Source organism: Numida meleagris, chromosome 23 (assembly GCF_002078875.1).
Source record: "Numida meleagris isolate 19003 breed g44 Domestic line chromosome 23, NumMel1.0, whole genome shotgun sequence".
In the NCBI taxonomy this organism is placed as follows: domain Eukaryota; kingdom Metazoa; phylum Chordata; class Aves; order Galliformes; family Numididae; genus Numida; species Numida meleagris.
The window spans coordinates 498,522-513,361 of NC_034431.1; the positions used below are offsets into that span (position 1 = coordinate 498,522).

At 61.8% G+C, this 14,840-nt stretch overlaps 2 protein-coding genes across 6 annotated transcripts in view; one reads left to right on the forward strand and one right to left on the reverse strand.

Annotated features, from left to right (window-relative positions):
- Positions 1 to 12,717, forward strand: part of ST3GAL4 (ST3 beta-galactoside alpha-2,3-sialyltransferase 4) — a 13,275-nt gene extending 558 nt beyond the window's left edge. Inside the window, exons 1-13 of one of the 3 annotated variants that reach the window (XM_021376188.1) lie at positions 90 to 191; positions 3,474 to 3,614; positions 5,322 to 5,397; positions 9,142 to 9,220; positions 9,759 to 9,828; positions 10,028 to 10,108; positions 10,188 to 10,285; positions 10,495 to 10,555; positions 10,804 to 10,899; positions 11,007 to 11,196; positions 11,302 to 11,445; positions 11,599 to 11,742; positions 11,819 to 12,717. In XM_021376188.1, coding sequence (XP_021231863.1) covers positions 3,580 to 3,614; positions 5,322 to 5,397; positions 9,142 to 9,220; positions 9,759 to 9,828; positions 10,028 to 10,108; positions 10,188 to 10,285; positions 10,495 to 10,555; positions 10,804 to 10,899; positions 11,007 to 11,196; positions 11,302 to 11,445; positions 11,599 to 11,742; positions 11,819 to 11,905 — 1,161 coding nt within the window. In that variant the 5' untranslated portion in view covers positions 90 to 191; positions 3,474 to 3,579 and the 3' untranslated portion in view covers positions 11,906 to 12,717. Of the gene's footprint in view, positions 1 to 89; positions 192 to 3,473; positions 3,615 to 3,683; positions 3,704 to 5,321; positions 5,398 to 9,141; positions 9,221 to 9,758; positions 9,829 to 10,027; positions 10,109 to 10,187; positions 10,286 to 10,494; positions 10,556 to 10,803; positions 10,900 to 11,006; positions 11,197 to 11,301; positions 11,446 to 11,598; positions 11,743 to 11,818 lie in introns of those variants that run through there. The other 2 variants (XM_021376187.1, XM_021376186.1) reach the window with 2 other exon arrangements.
- Positions 13,075 to 14,840, reverse strand: part of KIRREL3 (kin of IRRE like 3 (Drosophila)) — a 238,122-nt gene continuing 236,356 nt past the window's right edge. For all 3 annotated transcript variants that reach the window (XM_021376185.1, XM_021376183.1, XM_021376182.1), the window contains 2 exons: positions 14,360 to 14,446; positions 13,075 to 14,096 (listed from right to left, as the gene is read on the reverse strand). In XM_021376185.1, the coding sequence (XP_021231860.1) occupies positions 13,653 to 14,096; positions 14,360 to 14,446 (531 nt within the window). In that variant the 3' untranslated portion in view covers positions 13,075 to 13,652. The remainder of the gene's footprint in view (positions 14,097 to 14,359; positions 14,447 to 14,840) is intronic.

Here is a 14,840-nt window from a genome sequence, read left to right on the forward strand (position 1 = left end):
GCAGAGCGCTGCGAAACGCTGAGTTCTGCCCCGCTGCTTTTGGGGCCGGGGGGGTTTGGGGTGCGCGGGGGGTGCGGTGCCGGAGGCCGCGGTGCGGGGCAGAGCCGGAGCATCGCTGCGGTGCTTTGGCTTTGTACGTGCCTCCGTACATCCGCGTGTCGTTGTGAAGAGGAGCGCGGCCGGGCGCCCAGGTGCGATGGAACCCGAGCAGAGCGCCCAGCGCCGCGCATCGCCGTGCCCGGGGAGCAGCCGCGCAAAGCAGCCCCCCGCGAACCTCGCGTCGGGCCCGGGGTGGGGGTGTGTGCGGTGCCGCCTTAGGGAACCCCCAGCGCGGACCCATCTGCTCTCGCTGCCGGCCGCACACCCGCGGCTGGGGGGGACGGAGGCGCTGCGGGAGCCGGGGCAGCGCCGCGCTTTGCCGTGCGCTGATTTCGCAGGGCGCGGGCGTGGGGTCCCGGGGCCGGGTGCAGCCCCGGAGCGCTCCGGGTCCGGGGGGATGGAGAGCTCAGAGCTGCCCCCCTCGTCCCCCCGTTTCTCTTGGCTTTCAGGCGCGGCCGCGCAGCAGAACGGGAGTTGTCCGGGGAGCCGGGGCCTTTTGCCGCCGCTCAGCATCCTCTGGATGCAGAACCCAAAGCAGCGCCCTGGTGAAGTGGTGGGAGCGGGGCCCTCCCCGCTGCGTGGGACCCTGCAGCCAGGGCGCCTTCCCGCTGGGACGCGAGGATGCTCGCCCCGAAGGAGAATCATAGAATCATCGGCGGGACTTCGGCCCACCGAGCGCTCGCTGCGGTGTTCGGAGGGGTCTCATTGTTCTTAGGGAGCGGAGAACAAAGGGAATCTTCCCCTGGGGGGTTTGTTTTGCTCCTGCGTGAGTGCACGGTGCCCGGTGGCCCCGGTCCGTGGGCGGTGAGGTGCTGAGCGCCCGGTGCTCGGGGAACCGCGCTGGATTTGTGCTGGAGCTCAGCGCCACGGGACCCGGGGCGGTCACAGCCCTGCTCGGCTGCAGAACAGGAACTCCGATGCTTTAAGGGCACGTCCAAGCTGCAGCGAGCTCCTGACATTGCTACCAGCCGCAGGATGGGAGCTGCCGGACCCTTCCTAACGCTTGTGCTTAATTATCTGCATCATTAAAGGCTGCTTGCTCCTCCAGCTCCGGGCGACGCGTTAATGCCAGCACTCTGAGTCCTACAGGGATGGGGGTGATGAGGAATGTCAGTAGGAAGGCTCCGGGCTCCAGGTGTCCATCTGTGCTGGTGATTCTCGCAGGTGTTTGCGGGGCAGGGACCTGGCGGTGACCACAGCATCCATCCATCAGATGGAAGCACAGATTTAAGCCCTTTCCCAGCACGGGGATGGATGACCGCGGTGCCTTCTTTGGGTTTTGCCTTCGCGCCTTCTCCATCCATCACATGGATGACTTCGATGCCTTCTTTGGGTTTCCCATTGTGCCCTCCCCGTGCTCGGTGCTGGTGGCTCCTGGCCGTCCCGGCGGCACTGGGACACGTCCCTGCACGTTGTGGTGGGAGCGGATCCGCGTGGCCCTGGCCGTGTGACAGCAGGAGGAAATGGTTTTACTGTTCACTTCACTCCCTGTTCCGCTTGGGTGCCCCCGGGGGAAGCCTGTGTTCCTGAGCCTTTTTCTAGGAAACCTACGTCTCCTGGGGAGAAGGGAAGAAAAAACAACAAAAAAAGGGCTGGGTCCTGCTCGTTCCCGGTGTTTCCAGCTGCCAGTGCGTGCACGTGCTGTGGGTGGGATTGGAGGACTGCTCCGAGAAAGCAAAGGGGAAATGGACGTGCCCCTGTGCTCCGTGCAGAGCGCGCCCAGGTGGGACGGGCAGGGCGCTGCGTTGTGCAGCTCTGCTCCATTTGCTCCTTGCTGGTTCCTTGGAGGAGCCCCGAACCTGAGCTCACGCCGTTGGAATTCCCTGCTGCGCCGCGCTGCTGGGAGAGGCTCCCGCCGCGATCGCTTCCAGATGCTGATCCCGCTCCCCCGGCCGCTCTTCCTGCAAAACGTCTCCGGCCACCCCGAGCGTCCCCGGGCTGTGGGACCAGACCCGCTCAGAGGAGCTCCTCGTTTCCCCATCCTGCTGCTGAAATGCATTTTTAGGGTCTCCTGATGGAAAGCGTCGCTCTTGGCCTTCTCCAAGCCGAGGGCTTTCCAGGGGTGGTTTAGCTACTGACAAAACAATCCTTGATTGTGGCCATCGTAACGAGCTTATCCCCGTGGCCGCTTTGCACTGTGCCCCTTCCTGGGTCTCTGTGCCCGTTTCCATTGGGTTGGGTGCTCAGTGGTGGTTGTGGGGTGCTGGGGACCCGCAGCATCCGGTTCCTGCGTGCACGCCCTCCCCAGGCACGGGGAAGTGGTTGAGCAATGCCATCACTGCTCCCTTCCTTGGGGTGTCTCCATTCCATGTCCGGTCGGGATGCTGGGATTCTGCGGGTCTGGGGTTCTCCTCCTCTGGCTCTACACGGGGATGTGGGTGGCACCGTCTGGAGCCACCGTGGTTGGCGGGGGTGACACCTGTCCTGGCCACCGGGTCACACCCAGCTGCGTCCCCAGGGGTCCTGCTTTGCTGCTTCCTTGGCTCTGCGGTGTGGGTAGCAGCGGGGCACTGACTCTGTGGTCGGGGAGATGGAGGTGTGTGTTGTGCATCACCGGTCTGCGCGTGGTGCGGCTCCTGCTCCTGCCTCGGGGAGCGGGGCCACGGGGAGCAAGGGGCTGGCTGGGCTGTGTTGGGGTGGGGAGCAGGAAGGGATGCCCTAGGGCTCCTGAAAATAACAGTCACGGGGATCCCTGCGGAACGCCCATCTCTGCTACATTACGAGTGGAACGGACAGGTTATTTGTATTATGTAAACGTGTGTTCAAATCATCCTTATTTACCTTGCTCCTCCATGTGTTGGGTGTCCTCATACCTCTGTTGGTGCCCGCAGCCCTTCGTGCTTGCGGGACTGGGGGTGCTCCCCTCCCTGAAGAAGCAAGAAGGTTCGTTTTGTGATGGCAGCACTCGGTGCTGGCACCATGCACAGCTCGGAGCTGATTCAGGGCTGACGTGGGGCAGCGCTGGCTGTTGGGTGATGCCGCATTGTTACAGCCTGGGAGCACTGCACCCTACCACAGCAATTTCCTGCTCCTCTTCCTCCCTGGTGATGCTCTCTGGGTTCCTGTGGCCAGGAAGTGGCTCCGGCTGCTCTCCTGCTGAGGGGGCACTGAGCGCGGATCCGCGCGTGTCTCCGCCCCATGGCTGTGCTCCCTCCTTTGGGGGTGACAGCAGCTGGGACGATGTGATGGATCCTGCTCTGCGCTCCATGCGTGGCGTGGACGGACAGACGGACGTGCTGGGGTGGCCGATGTGAGGAGGGAGGGGGCTGTACCCAAACCGAGGGATTTTTTGGGGGGCTGGCACTGCAGCGTGTCCCTTCCGACTCTGTTGCTTATGACTATGATCACTATTTTCTTTTTTTTTTCTACTAAAGAAAGCGACTCGATTCGCCATGAGGAGGGAGCGTGCCTTCCAGGAGCAGCCCGCCCTGATCGAGCCGGGGAGGAATGAGCGGTCGATGAATTAAAGATGGGCGGAAAATGAGCAAGGGGAAACGCAGCCATCAGCGGGAAGGGTAGGGAACCCCCAGCCCGCAATGCAGCGTGGGGACGGCGGCCTGCCCGCGGCAGAAGGGTTTGGGTTATCTGCCGGAATCGCTAAGAGGTGTGGGGTGGGGGGAGTTTGCTGGGTTTGATCCTTAGGGCTGCGCTGCGCTGGGGAGGTTTGGGGTAATTTGGGCAGCGGGGGCAGGCAGGCAGGTTCCTGCACGGTGGGTTTGTAGATGTTGTGAAACTTGGAGGCGTAGGGAAGAGCAGATGGTGCGATAAAAGCTGCACTTTGCCTCTGTTGGAGAGGTCCTGGGGCTGCTTGGAGCCACCAGCCTGGGGTGGGATGGGGCATGCACCAGTGGGAAAGGACTCTGGGAAACATGCTGCTGCGGCTGGGGAGCTCTGACGGGCTGCTGGGACCCTGCAGCATCCTCCCAGGGCGGGGGGCTGCGGGGCAGGGAGCATCCCCCCGGTGCTGCCCCGCATGAAGTGCTTTCCAGCAGCTCTCCAGGGGGATGTTCTCCTCCTTAACAAAGCTGGCAGCTCATGGCTGGAGGTACAAAGGCTGCGCTCCTGCGCTGGCTGCCTGCCCTGCAGCCTGTCCTTGGGCATCGCGCAGCGCCTGGACCACGTGTGCTGGGCGTTGGGATGGAGCACCCGTGGGGGTGAGCGCCTGCTGCTAGCAGAGCCGGCCGTCATCTCCTCTGCTGCCCACTGAATGTACTCGTGCTTTCCTCCAGCGAGGAGCTAAAATGAGTGGGAGCTGTGCAGGCTGGCAGCGCCGTGCTGCTCCCAGCTGCTGGATGGGATGCAGGCTGCAAGGAGCAGGGCAGGGCGCGGGGCCCCACGTGCACCCCGTGATGGGTGCAGAGAACTGTGCGCTCATCTCAGCGACGAATGTGCTCTGGGTGCGGTGCTCTGACTCAGCGCCATGCACTCAGGAGCTCAGGTGCGGGGGCATGGAAGGTGCTGTGCAGAGGGTTTCTGTGCACCGGGTGCTTTCCAGCTGTGAGCAGAGGTTCCCCCGCCGTCTCCTGGCTGGGGAGCAGCGCTTGGCTGCTTCGGTGCGGGGAGGACGTGGGATGGGCCGTGGGGAAGAAAGGCCCTTTTGTTCGGGTGCCGTGGATGGGATGTTTCGTCACCGCTGGAATTTTTTTTTTCCCTTTTTCCCCTCCAAAATTTAATTTTGCCAAAACCAACTTAATTCCATGCAGTGCTTCGGTTCTGATGGTTTCCAGTGGAACGCTCCGTGCTTGTGGCTTTTTCCACGATGGGATGGAAACCTTCTCTGCCCCTTGGGCCAGCGGCACCCACACGGGCTGACACTGCTCCTGTTCCCTTTTCAGTCCCCATCCCCCTCCGGGGCCACCCAAAATCCAGCCCGCACTTGGGAACACGATGCTGGCGCACACCTGACCCCAACGAAGGAGCCCTGCTGCGGGTTGGGGCTGGATCCTTACCCTCGCCCCACCTGGCTCCTTGTTATCTGGGTAATTAAGCACAGCTGTGGGGAAGGCAGTTTCTCTGGAACTGGCTGAGCAGAAGGGGTGCTGTGCGTGGATGCTTTTCTCTGGGGGAAATTGAATTTTTCCTTCTCCAAACTGCGGGGAGGATGCAGAGGTCGGGAAGTTTGGGGAAAGCGAAGGGGGCAGAGAGCCCCTGAGCACCCGAGAGGGGATGTGCCCCGAGCACCCCCAGCCTCGCACTGAGGTTTTCCCGTTTTCCTTCACCAGGGGAAGAGAGGATGGCCCCGTAGCCCCGCAGCCCCCGGAGCTGCTGCCCCCTCTGCTTGCACCGCGCAGACGGACCGTGAGTACCATTGGGTGGGGGCACCTGTGGGGCTGGTGAGGTGGGGTGTGGGTCTGCGCGTGCTGTGGGGCACCCCAGGGAAGGTCTTAGTGGGGTTACCTGACCCCAGTGGGTGGCACCTCTCCACTCTGCCGCCTTTGGCCGTCCCCAGGGACGGGCGCTGTGGCTGCACACAGTGGGGTGCTGTCCCTTGGCACCCCTCCTGTCGGGCTGCGTGTTGCTGCTGTGCCCGCGGGGTGCCCCGTCCCTGTGCTGGGTTGGTGGCCGCGTGCTTTGGTGGCTGATTTTGGAGAGCTGCAGCCTCTCCCTGTAGGCTGCTTCGTGAGAGATCTTGGCAGCTTTGGAGCCCTGTCAAGAAGGAAATCTTGTTTTTCTGCCCTGGGATGTGTCGTGGGTGGCCCAGGGGTGAGCTCTGGGTTCTGTTGGCAGCACCCATATTGCTCCTTTGTCACAGGTAAATATTGTGCTAAGGCCTCACCTGCCCATAAAATTAGTGCTGCTTTTTCCTATCTTAGATCTTTGGTCAGCTGCTCAAAGGGCCCTGATACCATGAGCCAATGAAACATTGTATTTCCTCTTCAAGGTCAATTAAGATTTACTTTAAATACTCTTTACAACAGTTGCTCATGATGGTCATGAGGCACCCCATGAGGATGCCCAGGTCTCCATCCCAGCCTGGAAAATCCCCATGGGGGAACAGGAAGGGGTGAGGAGCTGCTCCCCATTCGTTTTCCAGTTTCTTCCCCACTGCCCCGTGGCACGGCGCTCCCCCTGTCACCTCCGTACCAGCCCCTGGGTGATGGGATGCCTCTGCTCCCACCTCAGCGTGCCAAAAAGCCGCCCTGGAGCTGGGGTCCGTGCCTATCCCACGTCTCCTTTTGGCAAACCATGCTGTGATCCGTGCACATCCCTTATCCCCGGAGGAACGAGCATCTCCTCCAGGTGGGAGCTGCCCTGGGAATGCTGATGCCACCCAGCCTGAACCAGCAGCCGGCGGGGAGGGGGCACACGGGACTGGAGGCGGCTCTTGGACCATTCCCTCTTGTTTGGAGCATCGCAGGGTGAGGTCTTGGCAGTGTGGGTGCTGCTGGGGAGCCTGGGCTCACCGTGGTGCTGTGTGCATGCAGCCAACTGACTGACATCTGACGGATTCCTCCGGTAATTGAAGCTGTAAATCTCGCAGAGCTGTTTGATTTCATATTGGCACTGGAGCACTCCCCTTCATCCTCGCCCCACTGCTCTCAGTGCCCCTGGGGAAGGTGTGGGGTTGCGGGGGTTCCAGTGCGCGGCGGTGGGTCGGGGAGCACCGGGGCCGTGCCACCCGTGTGCATTGCTCACCTCCACTGGGTTCTGCTGAGCCTGAGCCTCTGGTTGCTGCCAATGTGCCCCATTCTCACCGTGCTCCCCTTCAAATCCACCTCTGCTCCCGTTCCCCAAAATCCTGCGTGCGTATGGGGTGAGCCATGGAGATGCTCGCTGGCCAAGGTGCTGGGGCGAGTGGCGGGGACAGTGGGAGGTGTCCTCTTGCTATGCCAGCCTTCTGCTCCCAAATTTCCATGTTACAGTGGGAACACACAAAGATTTTGTGTGCTTTGTGACGCCCTTGCGACCCACCGAAGGATGGGTACCCCCGAGGTAGGGCTCCCTGAAGTAGAGTGCAGGGGAGCAGGGCCCCTTTGCTTTGCTCCTGTGGGGGTTTGTGTGCAGTGGGGCTGTGGTGCTGTGCACCCTGCTCCTTGCAGACCTTCTGCACTTTGCTGCATCCTGTTTGATCCGTGCTGGTGTTTGTTGTGCAGCGCTGGGGTGAGAAGCTTTGCACCAAAGTTTCAGCCCGCGGCGAGGGCGAAGCGTCGGCACGGCGCTTCTCAGCGAGGTGAATGGTGATAACGCTCAGCCCGGGGCTGTTGTGGAGGTAACGCTGTGCGGACATCAAAGAAAAGGGGCTTTTTGCTCATCTCTTTGAGGTGAAACCCCAAATCTCACCTGGGGATGCTGTGGGAGCAGCGAGCATCCAGCATCTGTGTGAGCTGGGTCTGCGCACACCGTCCCGCTTTGGGATGCTGCTGCAGCTCAGGCCCCACCAGGCTGGGTTCATTCCCAAACTCCTCCTTCTCAGCCTTGGTGTGGGGCCGGGTGCGCTCTGCTTCCCTCCCCAAACCGCTCCAGCTGCGCCTGCCTTGGGTTGGTTTTGCATAAAGGCCGGCTTGTGCCTACAGGCCTGGAGAAAAAGATCATAAAGAGGAGGGGGGGAAAAAAGTATTTAAAAAGAGAGCTGGAATGTAAAAGCAAACAGCGGGCTGAGAGCGTGCTTAGTGCCGTTGGAGCATCTCCCCCTCGGGGAGGGGAGCACCACTTGTTCAGGGCTCTGCTGGGGGGGTTGGTGCTGGGGCAGAAGCCAACGGGAGGGATTTCTGCTCAGCGTTGGCTCTGGGCTCCCAGGAAGCAGCTCTGCAGGGCACACAGCTGTGGGGCATCCATGGGTTTCTCATCCCTCCTTTAAATACGTGTCCTTTTGGGGTTCCCACATCAGGTTTCAGGGCTCGTTACCCATTGTTTGCTACCTGTGCTTTATGGCGGAGATAAGATTCAGCACCAGATGGGATTGTGCAAGGAGTGTGAGCAACACTTTTTCCCATCCCTTATCAGCACTGTCAGCACGCTGTTAAGGGCTCCACGTCCTGCCTCGGACTTGTGCTCATCTCTTTCCTCCTGCTGGTGATGAGGGGGGTGAGAGCTGGGCTCCAGTGGGTCCGTCCTGCTTCTCCTCTCCATCGTGTGTTTCCTGGTGACACCCCAAAGCCCACAGCAAACGCTCACTGCACCCGCCCTGGAGAGGGGGGGTGACACCCGCCCTGCGGGGACGTGACATCCCTCAGGCGGTGGCTGCGGTGCAGCCCTGGGTGACGAATGCCTCAGCACAAGCACCTCCGCACCCTGCTGGGAGATGTGCCAGGGGCAGGTTGTGCTCTGGGGTGGGAAGGCTGGGCTGGAGGTGCCCATCTACGTGGCACAGCGCTGGAGCCGTCCTCGAGGGTGGTGAGCTTTCCTACGGGTGGTCCCCGAATCTTCTCCCCATGGTGAGTTGATCCCCAGCCCCACAGACCTCCATAGGGGCGCAGCCTGGCACCGCTCGCTGGCATTCGCATTGTAAAGGGGTAAATAACCAGGAACTGTGCAGCAAATCCGTGCTGCCCTCCCCGCCTGCTGGTTTTTCCATCCCCGTCCTTGCAAGATGCTTCTGCTCGGTGTGGCTGGGTGCTGGCTGCAAAGCCAAAGGGACGCTCATCCCGTCCAGGTGATCACTGCCACGAGCCAGGGCTGTGCTCCCAGCTCGGGGCATCGCTGCCGGCACCGAGGGGCAGTGGCCGGGGCGCTCTGTGGTTTGCAGTGTGTGCTCATCTGTAGGGCAGGGGCTCCTCGGGATCCCTCGTTAATGGCTTTTATCAGCTCGTGGGATGTAGAAATGGGGCGTTTTGTTGAATGCAGGTCAGGGAGACTTGGGTTTAAATGGGAATAAAGCTGCAGAGCTTGGTGGCACCGCGGGTTTGGAGGTGCAAATGGGTCCCGCTCCTCCCTGTGGCTTCTCCTGGGGGAAGCTTTTCCCATGCTGGGTTTGGGGATTGCACCCATGGGGATGTGGCACTGAGGGACGTGGGCGCAGTGGGGTGGGCTGGGGAGCGGAGAGGTCTTTTCCAGCCTCAGTGATCCTGTGATCTGACCACGCACCTCTCCCTCCCACCCCAGGTGAGCGGCAGCGGCAGCAATGAGAGCTCCGGCCCTCGGCTGATGCCCGCCCTGCTGATAAAGATGATCAACAAGTCCCGTGAGTCGCGTCGTAGCATCCCCTCTCGGTGCTGGTTTGGGGCTGGGTGTCAGATTGCTCCTTCATCCCCTCTCCGTGCTCGGACCGTGCCGGCATCCGGGTCCCTATTCCACTGCCACCCCCAACCCCGGCCACCGTTAGGGACGTGGTGCAGGACACGGGGAGGGGATGGCGGTTGGAAGCGAGGATCGCGGAGATCTTTTCCTCCGCCTGTGATGTCCCCGAAGCCTCTGTGAGCAGCACGGCTTCCTCGCGCCGCCGCTCGTCCCCGGGGCTGCGGGTGCGCGGTGCCTGGGAGCTGAGCTGCTCTCCGATGCTGACACCCAGCGGCCGCGCAGTGCTTCGCTCAGGGATGCTGGGAGCCGTGCGGCCGTGGAAAACCCTCAGGGAAAATCCTTTGGGGAGGGAAGGATGTGGTGTACTGCCATGAGCACTCTCCTTTTCCCGCGCCCCTTTCATTGCTGCCCGTCCTCGAGGTTCCCACACCTCTGTTCCCTGCTTCCCTTCCCCGTGCTGAAGCACTTCTCTTGGCTCACAGGAGGGAAGATACTGGGAGTGCTGGCGCTGTTTCTGGTGATGGTGTGGTACTCGATATACCGGGAGGACAGGTACGTACAGCGCTGGGCGTGCGCTTCACGGGGCGAGGGCGCAGGGTGGTGCTGATCCCGTCCCTGGCAGGACACAGGGGCCGTAAACCCCACAGCTCTTGTGGTGTTGGCCCAGCCCATGGGGACAAGCAGCAGAAACAACTCCCTGCTGCTCCCAGGGGAAGGAACATGCACCGCTTCTAATCTCTTCCCCTTGCAGCTTTTATTTCCCTGTGCAAGAAAACAAGACCACGTGTCCCGTTGGGGAGGTGGAGAGGAAGGCGGCACAGCTCATCGGGAAGTGAGTAATGGGAGGGGGGGCCTGGGGCACGGCAGCCGGGACCCCGTCCCTCGGCCTCACCACCCCCCGCTCCTTGCAGCTACACGAGGGAGCGCCCGCTCTTCCTGCAGCTGAAGGATTACTTCTGGGTGAGGACGCCGTCGCTCTACGAGCTGCCCTACGGCACCAAAGGCAGCGGTGAGCCACCGCCTCCCCGAGTACGGGGTGGGCGTCTGTCTGTCCGTCCGTGGGTAGCTGCTTCCCTGTTTGTGATCCGTACAGAAGTGGGGGCACTTTGAGTGGATCCCCGGGTCTGGGGCGCTGGGATTAGTGACCACATGGGGACGGGGTGGGCACTTTTGTGCTGCAGGGGCCGTTGTCACCTTCCCCTCGCTGTTGCTTTGCAGAGGATGTCCTCCTGCGCCTGCTGTCGGTCACCAGTTACTCCCTGCCTGAGAGCATCCAGAGGTAACGCAGCGGGGGGGGGGGTTGGGGTTTTGGTGTCATTTCTCATGTTTGCTCTCCTTGGGGGGGTAACGTTTGCATGTGAAGTCATGCAAAGGCATCACCAGGGACCTGGCCAGCTCGGCGAGCTGGGAGCAGGGCTGGTTCATGGGGAGCTTTGCAGTGTAGTCAAGGCAGGGCTGAAACCCCTCTGAGGTTAAAGCCCCTCGTTTCTGAGCATGTCTGCCTCAGGCGCCGCTTTTCCCCCGCAGCCTGAAGTGCCGGAGGTGCGTGGTGGTGGGCAACGGGCACCGGCTCCGCAACAGCTCCATGGGGGACACCATCAACACTTACGACGTGGTGATCAGGTACAGCCCTGGGTGTCCCTGTGGGCCACCCACCCTTGCCCCGTGCCACCAGCAGGTGCCTGCCACGTGTCCCTCATCACCCGCTGAGTGACGTCCCCGTGCCCCAGGCTGAACAACGCGCCAGTGCATGGCTACGAGCAGGACGTGGGCTCCAAGACCACCATGCGGCTCTTCTACCCCGAGTCAGCCCACTTCGACCCCCAGGCAGAGAACAACCCCAACACGCTGCTGGTGCTGGTGCCCTTCAAGCCCATGGACTTCCAGTGGATGGAGGCCATCCTCAACGACAAGAAGAGGGCAAGTGGGGAGGGGAACAGTCAGCCCCGTCCCTGGGGGCCATGACTTCATCCCCAGCACGATGGGGGATTCACCTCTCAGCGAGAGGTCTCCGTCCTCTTGCAGGTTCGTAAAGGGTTTTGGAAGCAGCCCCCCTTGATCTGGGATGCCAACCCGGAGCAAGTGCGCATCCTCAACCCATACTACATGGAAGTAACTGCTGCTAAACTGCTCAACCTCCCCATGAAGCAGCCACGGAAGGTCAAACAGGTAACGGCATGAACATCTCTGTGCCAAACCCATTGTGCAGCTGTGGGTGGAAACCCATTAATGATCCCAAAACAAGGATGCTGCTGGCCCCGTATCCTGTGGGGGGTTTGGGTTTTGGAGCTCTCCCCATGGCTTCTCCATCCTTCCCCTCAGAAACCAACCACGGGGCTGTTGGCCATCACCTTGGCTCTCCACTTCTGCGACCTGGTGCACATCGCGGGTTTCGGGTACCCTGACTCGGCCAACAAGAAGCAGACCATCCACTACTATGAGCAGATCACGCTCAAGTCCATGGCCGTAAGTGCCCCCCTACTGCGCCTGTCCCCCCGCTTTGGGCAGGGCTCTGGTTTCACTCCCTGCTGCTGTCCCGCAGGCCTCGGAGCACAACATCTCGCACGAGGCGGTGGCCATCAAGCGCATGCTGGAGCTGGGCCTGGTCAAGAACCTCACCTACTTCTGAGGGCAATGGGGCTGCGCAGGGACAAGTCCCCACCTGGGAGCCTGCGGTGGCCCTGGAGGAGCTGGTGTCACTGTCCCCCCCCACCAAGATGCTGGTGGCAGGGTGGGGGCTGCGCCGGCCCCGGGGGCGCAGGGAGCCCCTGAGCGGGGACTTTTCATATGGAAACACTGAAGCTAATGAGGACTTTGGAGAGATTTTGGGGAGGGGACCTCCCTCCCAGCAGGTCTGGGGGGCACAGCAGGGCAAACTGGAGCCCCCCTCTTCCCTTGGATACTCTTGCATTTGGGATGAGGGCCCTGAGGGGCTGATGTGGGGGTCCTGGGGGAGTCCCCTGTGTGCAGGAGGCAGGGTTGCAGCCTCCTCCCAGCTGGGCCCCCCCAGATATTTAATTCCTCCTTTCTCTCCCCCTCCTTTTTTTATTTTCTTTATACGCGTTGGCCCAGCCCCGTGCCTTAGTGCTGGTGTGGGGGGGCTGAGCCCCACAGCCCTCCCCAGGCGGCCCATGGCAGGGTGTGGGGGTGACACGGTGATGCAGATTAATTTAATTAATTTAAAAGATTATTTATCATGGGGCCTCCCCCCTCTGTGGCCTCGTACAGAGAGGGGGGCTTGTGCTCTGGGGGTGCTGGGGCTGTGGGGGCTTCCCCCTTCCCCAAAGGTGCCTTTTGTCCCACCACGGGCGCCTTGCTCACGTGGGGCCCCCCTGGATCCTGCATCCCCCAGGATTTGGGGAAGGGGGGGGAGCCCTGGGACCCATGGACCTTGGGGTGTTGGGGGGCTCTGCTGGCACCCAATAAAGGTCCTGGTGCGTCTGGGCTGGGTGTTCTGTGCCCGGGCTGGAGTCGCGGTGAGGGAGTGACTGAGATCCCACTCTTGCCCTGTTGTGTGACTGTGTCCCTGGGCCGTGTCCTTGTGCCTGTGTTCGTGTCCCCCTGCACATGTCCTCATGTCTCTGTGTGTATGCCTTGTTGCCAAGCCTACAGTGTCCCCCCAAATGTGTCCGTCTGCCTTGAGCCCCCATCCCGCAACTCCAGGCACCACGTCACTATGTCCTCATGTTCCACATTCCTGCCTCTGTGTCCCTTTGTGCATGTCCCCAGGTGCACCTGTCCCCTTGTGCTCTGTGTCCCAGCACCCCTGTCCCCTCCCTCCAGAGGCTCCTTACCTGCTGTGTTGCTCGTTGTCCTGGCTCCTGCGGCACCAGTGGCAGTGCCCTGGCTGCAGCCATCCCTGTGCCTCAATTTCCCCATGCACCAGGCATCCCCTGAGCCCACCTTCCCCACGGCCCCCCCACCATGCTCCCATTGGGGTCACCCAAGGAGAAGTGACCCAAAAGCTGCTGCCAGCGCAGTCTTCATCGCGGCGCGGCCATCACCCCAGGCATGCCACGAGAAACACCTCTTGTATTGCCCGCGATACAGCGCGGCGAGGCCCTTCCCGGGGTGCTCGGGGGGTCCCCGTCCCCGCTGGCGTGTTCCCCCCCCACCCCAAATCCCACACGACGGGACCCCCCGAAACGGACTCTATAATTATGGACACCGAACACCAAGAAGGAAGGAAAGGAGCCGGGTGGGGGCAAGTGGAGCCGTGGGGTGGGCACGGGGACGGTGTTGTCCCCAGGCCCTGTGTCCTCAGCGGGGTTGTGCTCAGCCCCATGGCCCCGCTCTTGGGTCCTGATTCCAGCGCCCCTGTCCCAGCGCGCAGGGTCCCCAGCCCCATGGGGACCGCATCGTCCCCCCCCCCCGGTTCAAACGTGTGTCTGCATCCGCCTCTGCAGGGGCCGGCTGGGGTCCGAATTTTGGGACGAAGACTGGGAATGGTGGGAGGAGGAGGCGGAGGCTTTGCTGGCCTTGTCGAACTGCACGTAGCCGTCCTGCTTGCCGCTGCTGCTGATGCTGCTGTCGCACTGCGTGTCGAGGAAGGAGCTGCTGTCGCTCATGGAGCCGCGCTGGAACTCGCGCTCGCACAGCTCGATGGAGCTGCTGCCCATGCCCAGCACGAAGCGCTGGCTGTAGTCGTAGAGGCGGCTCTGCCCGCTCAGCGTGCTGTAGATGTTGGTGAAGGACATGCCCGTGGGCACGCGCTGCTTGCCGGCCGGCCGCAGGTCCGCGGGGCAGCCCGACAGCGAGATGGTGGGCGTCGAGTGGTGCTCCTTGAAGGTGTTGACGCTGTAGTAGCCGTTGGTGGGGTCCTGCGGGCGGGGGGGGGCTGTTGGTGAGGTTACCCTTCCCCGGGATGGAGGGGGGGGGGGGCACCCAAACCCCTTCCTTTGCACTGGGGCACCCCAACTGCACGGGTTTAATTTTCCCCAAATGGAGCAGGCGGCAGCGCTGGTGGTACCCCCAGCATCCCACCCAGCATGGGGACGGGGTGGCCCAGGAGGTGGCACAAGGGCAGGCAGCCTGGGGGGTGGGGGGGGTTGGGGGTGGGGTGTGGCCATGTCCCGGGGCTCACCTTTAGGTTTTGGAACTCCTTCTCCTCCTCCTTGAGCACCTCGAGCTGCTTCAGCACCGAGTCCTGCTGGAACTCACCCCGGTCCATCTGGGGAAGGAGCGGGCAGACATCAGCACCCTGACTGCCTGCACTGGTCCCTCTGCTCCGGACCATGGTGCTGAGCCACAGCCATGGATGCAAATCGCCCAGAGAAACCCCCACCTCTCTTCTGTCTTTTTTTTCTTTTTTCCTTTTTCTGCATTCTCATTCTTTCCTCCCCCTCTGAACTTGGCTACTCCACAACTTCGAGGGAAAAAAAAAAAAAAAAAAAAAAATCCCAGCTGGCTTTTGGCATAGACACAGTGCCGTAATTAATGTGAAAGCAAGCCTTGATTACTTTTTTTTTTTTTTTTTTTTTTAATCCCCCACTTTGGCTCTTCTCAAAACATGCGGGGCCCTGAGGGTTCTGCCCGTGCTGGGACCGCTCGGCGCTGACCTGGGC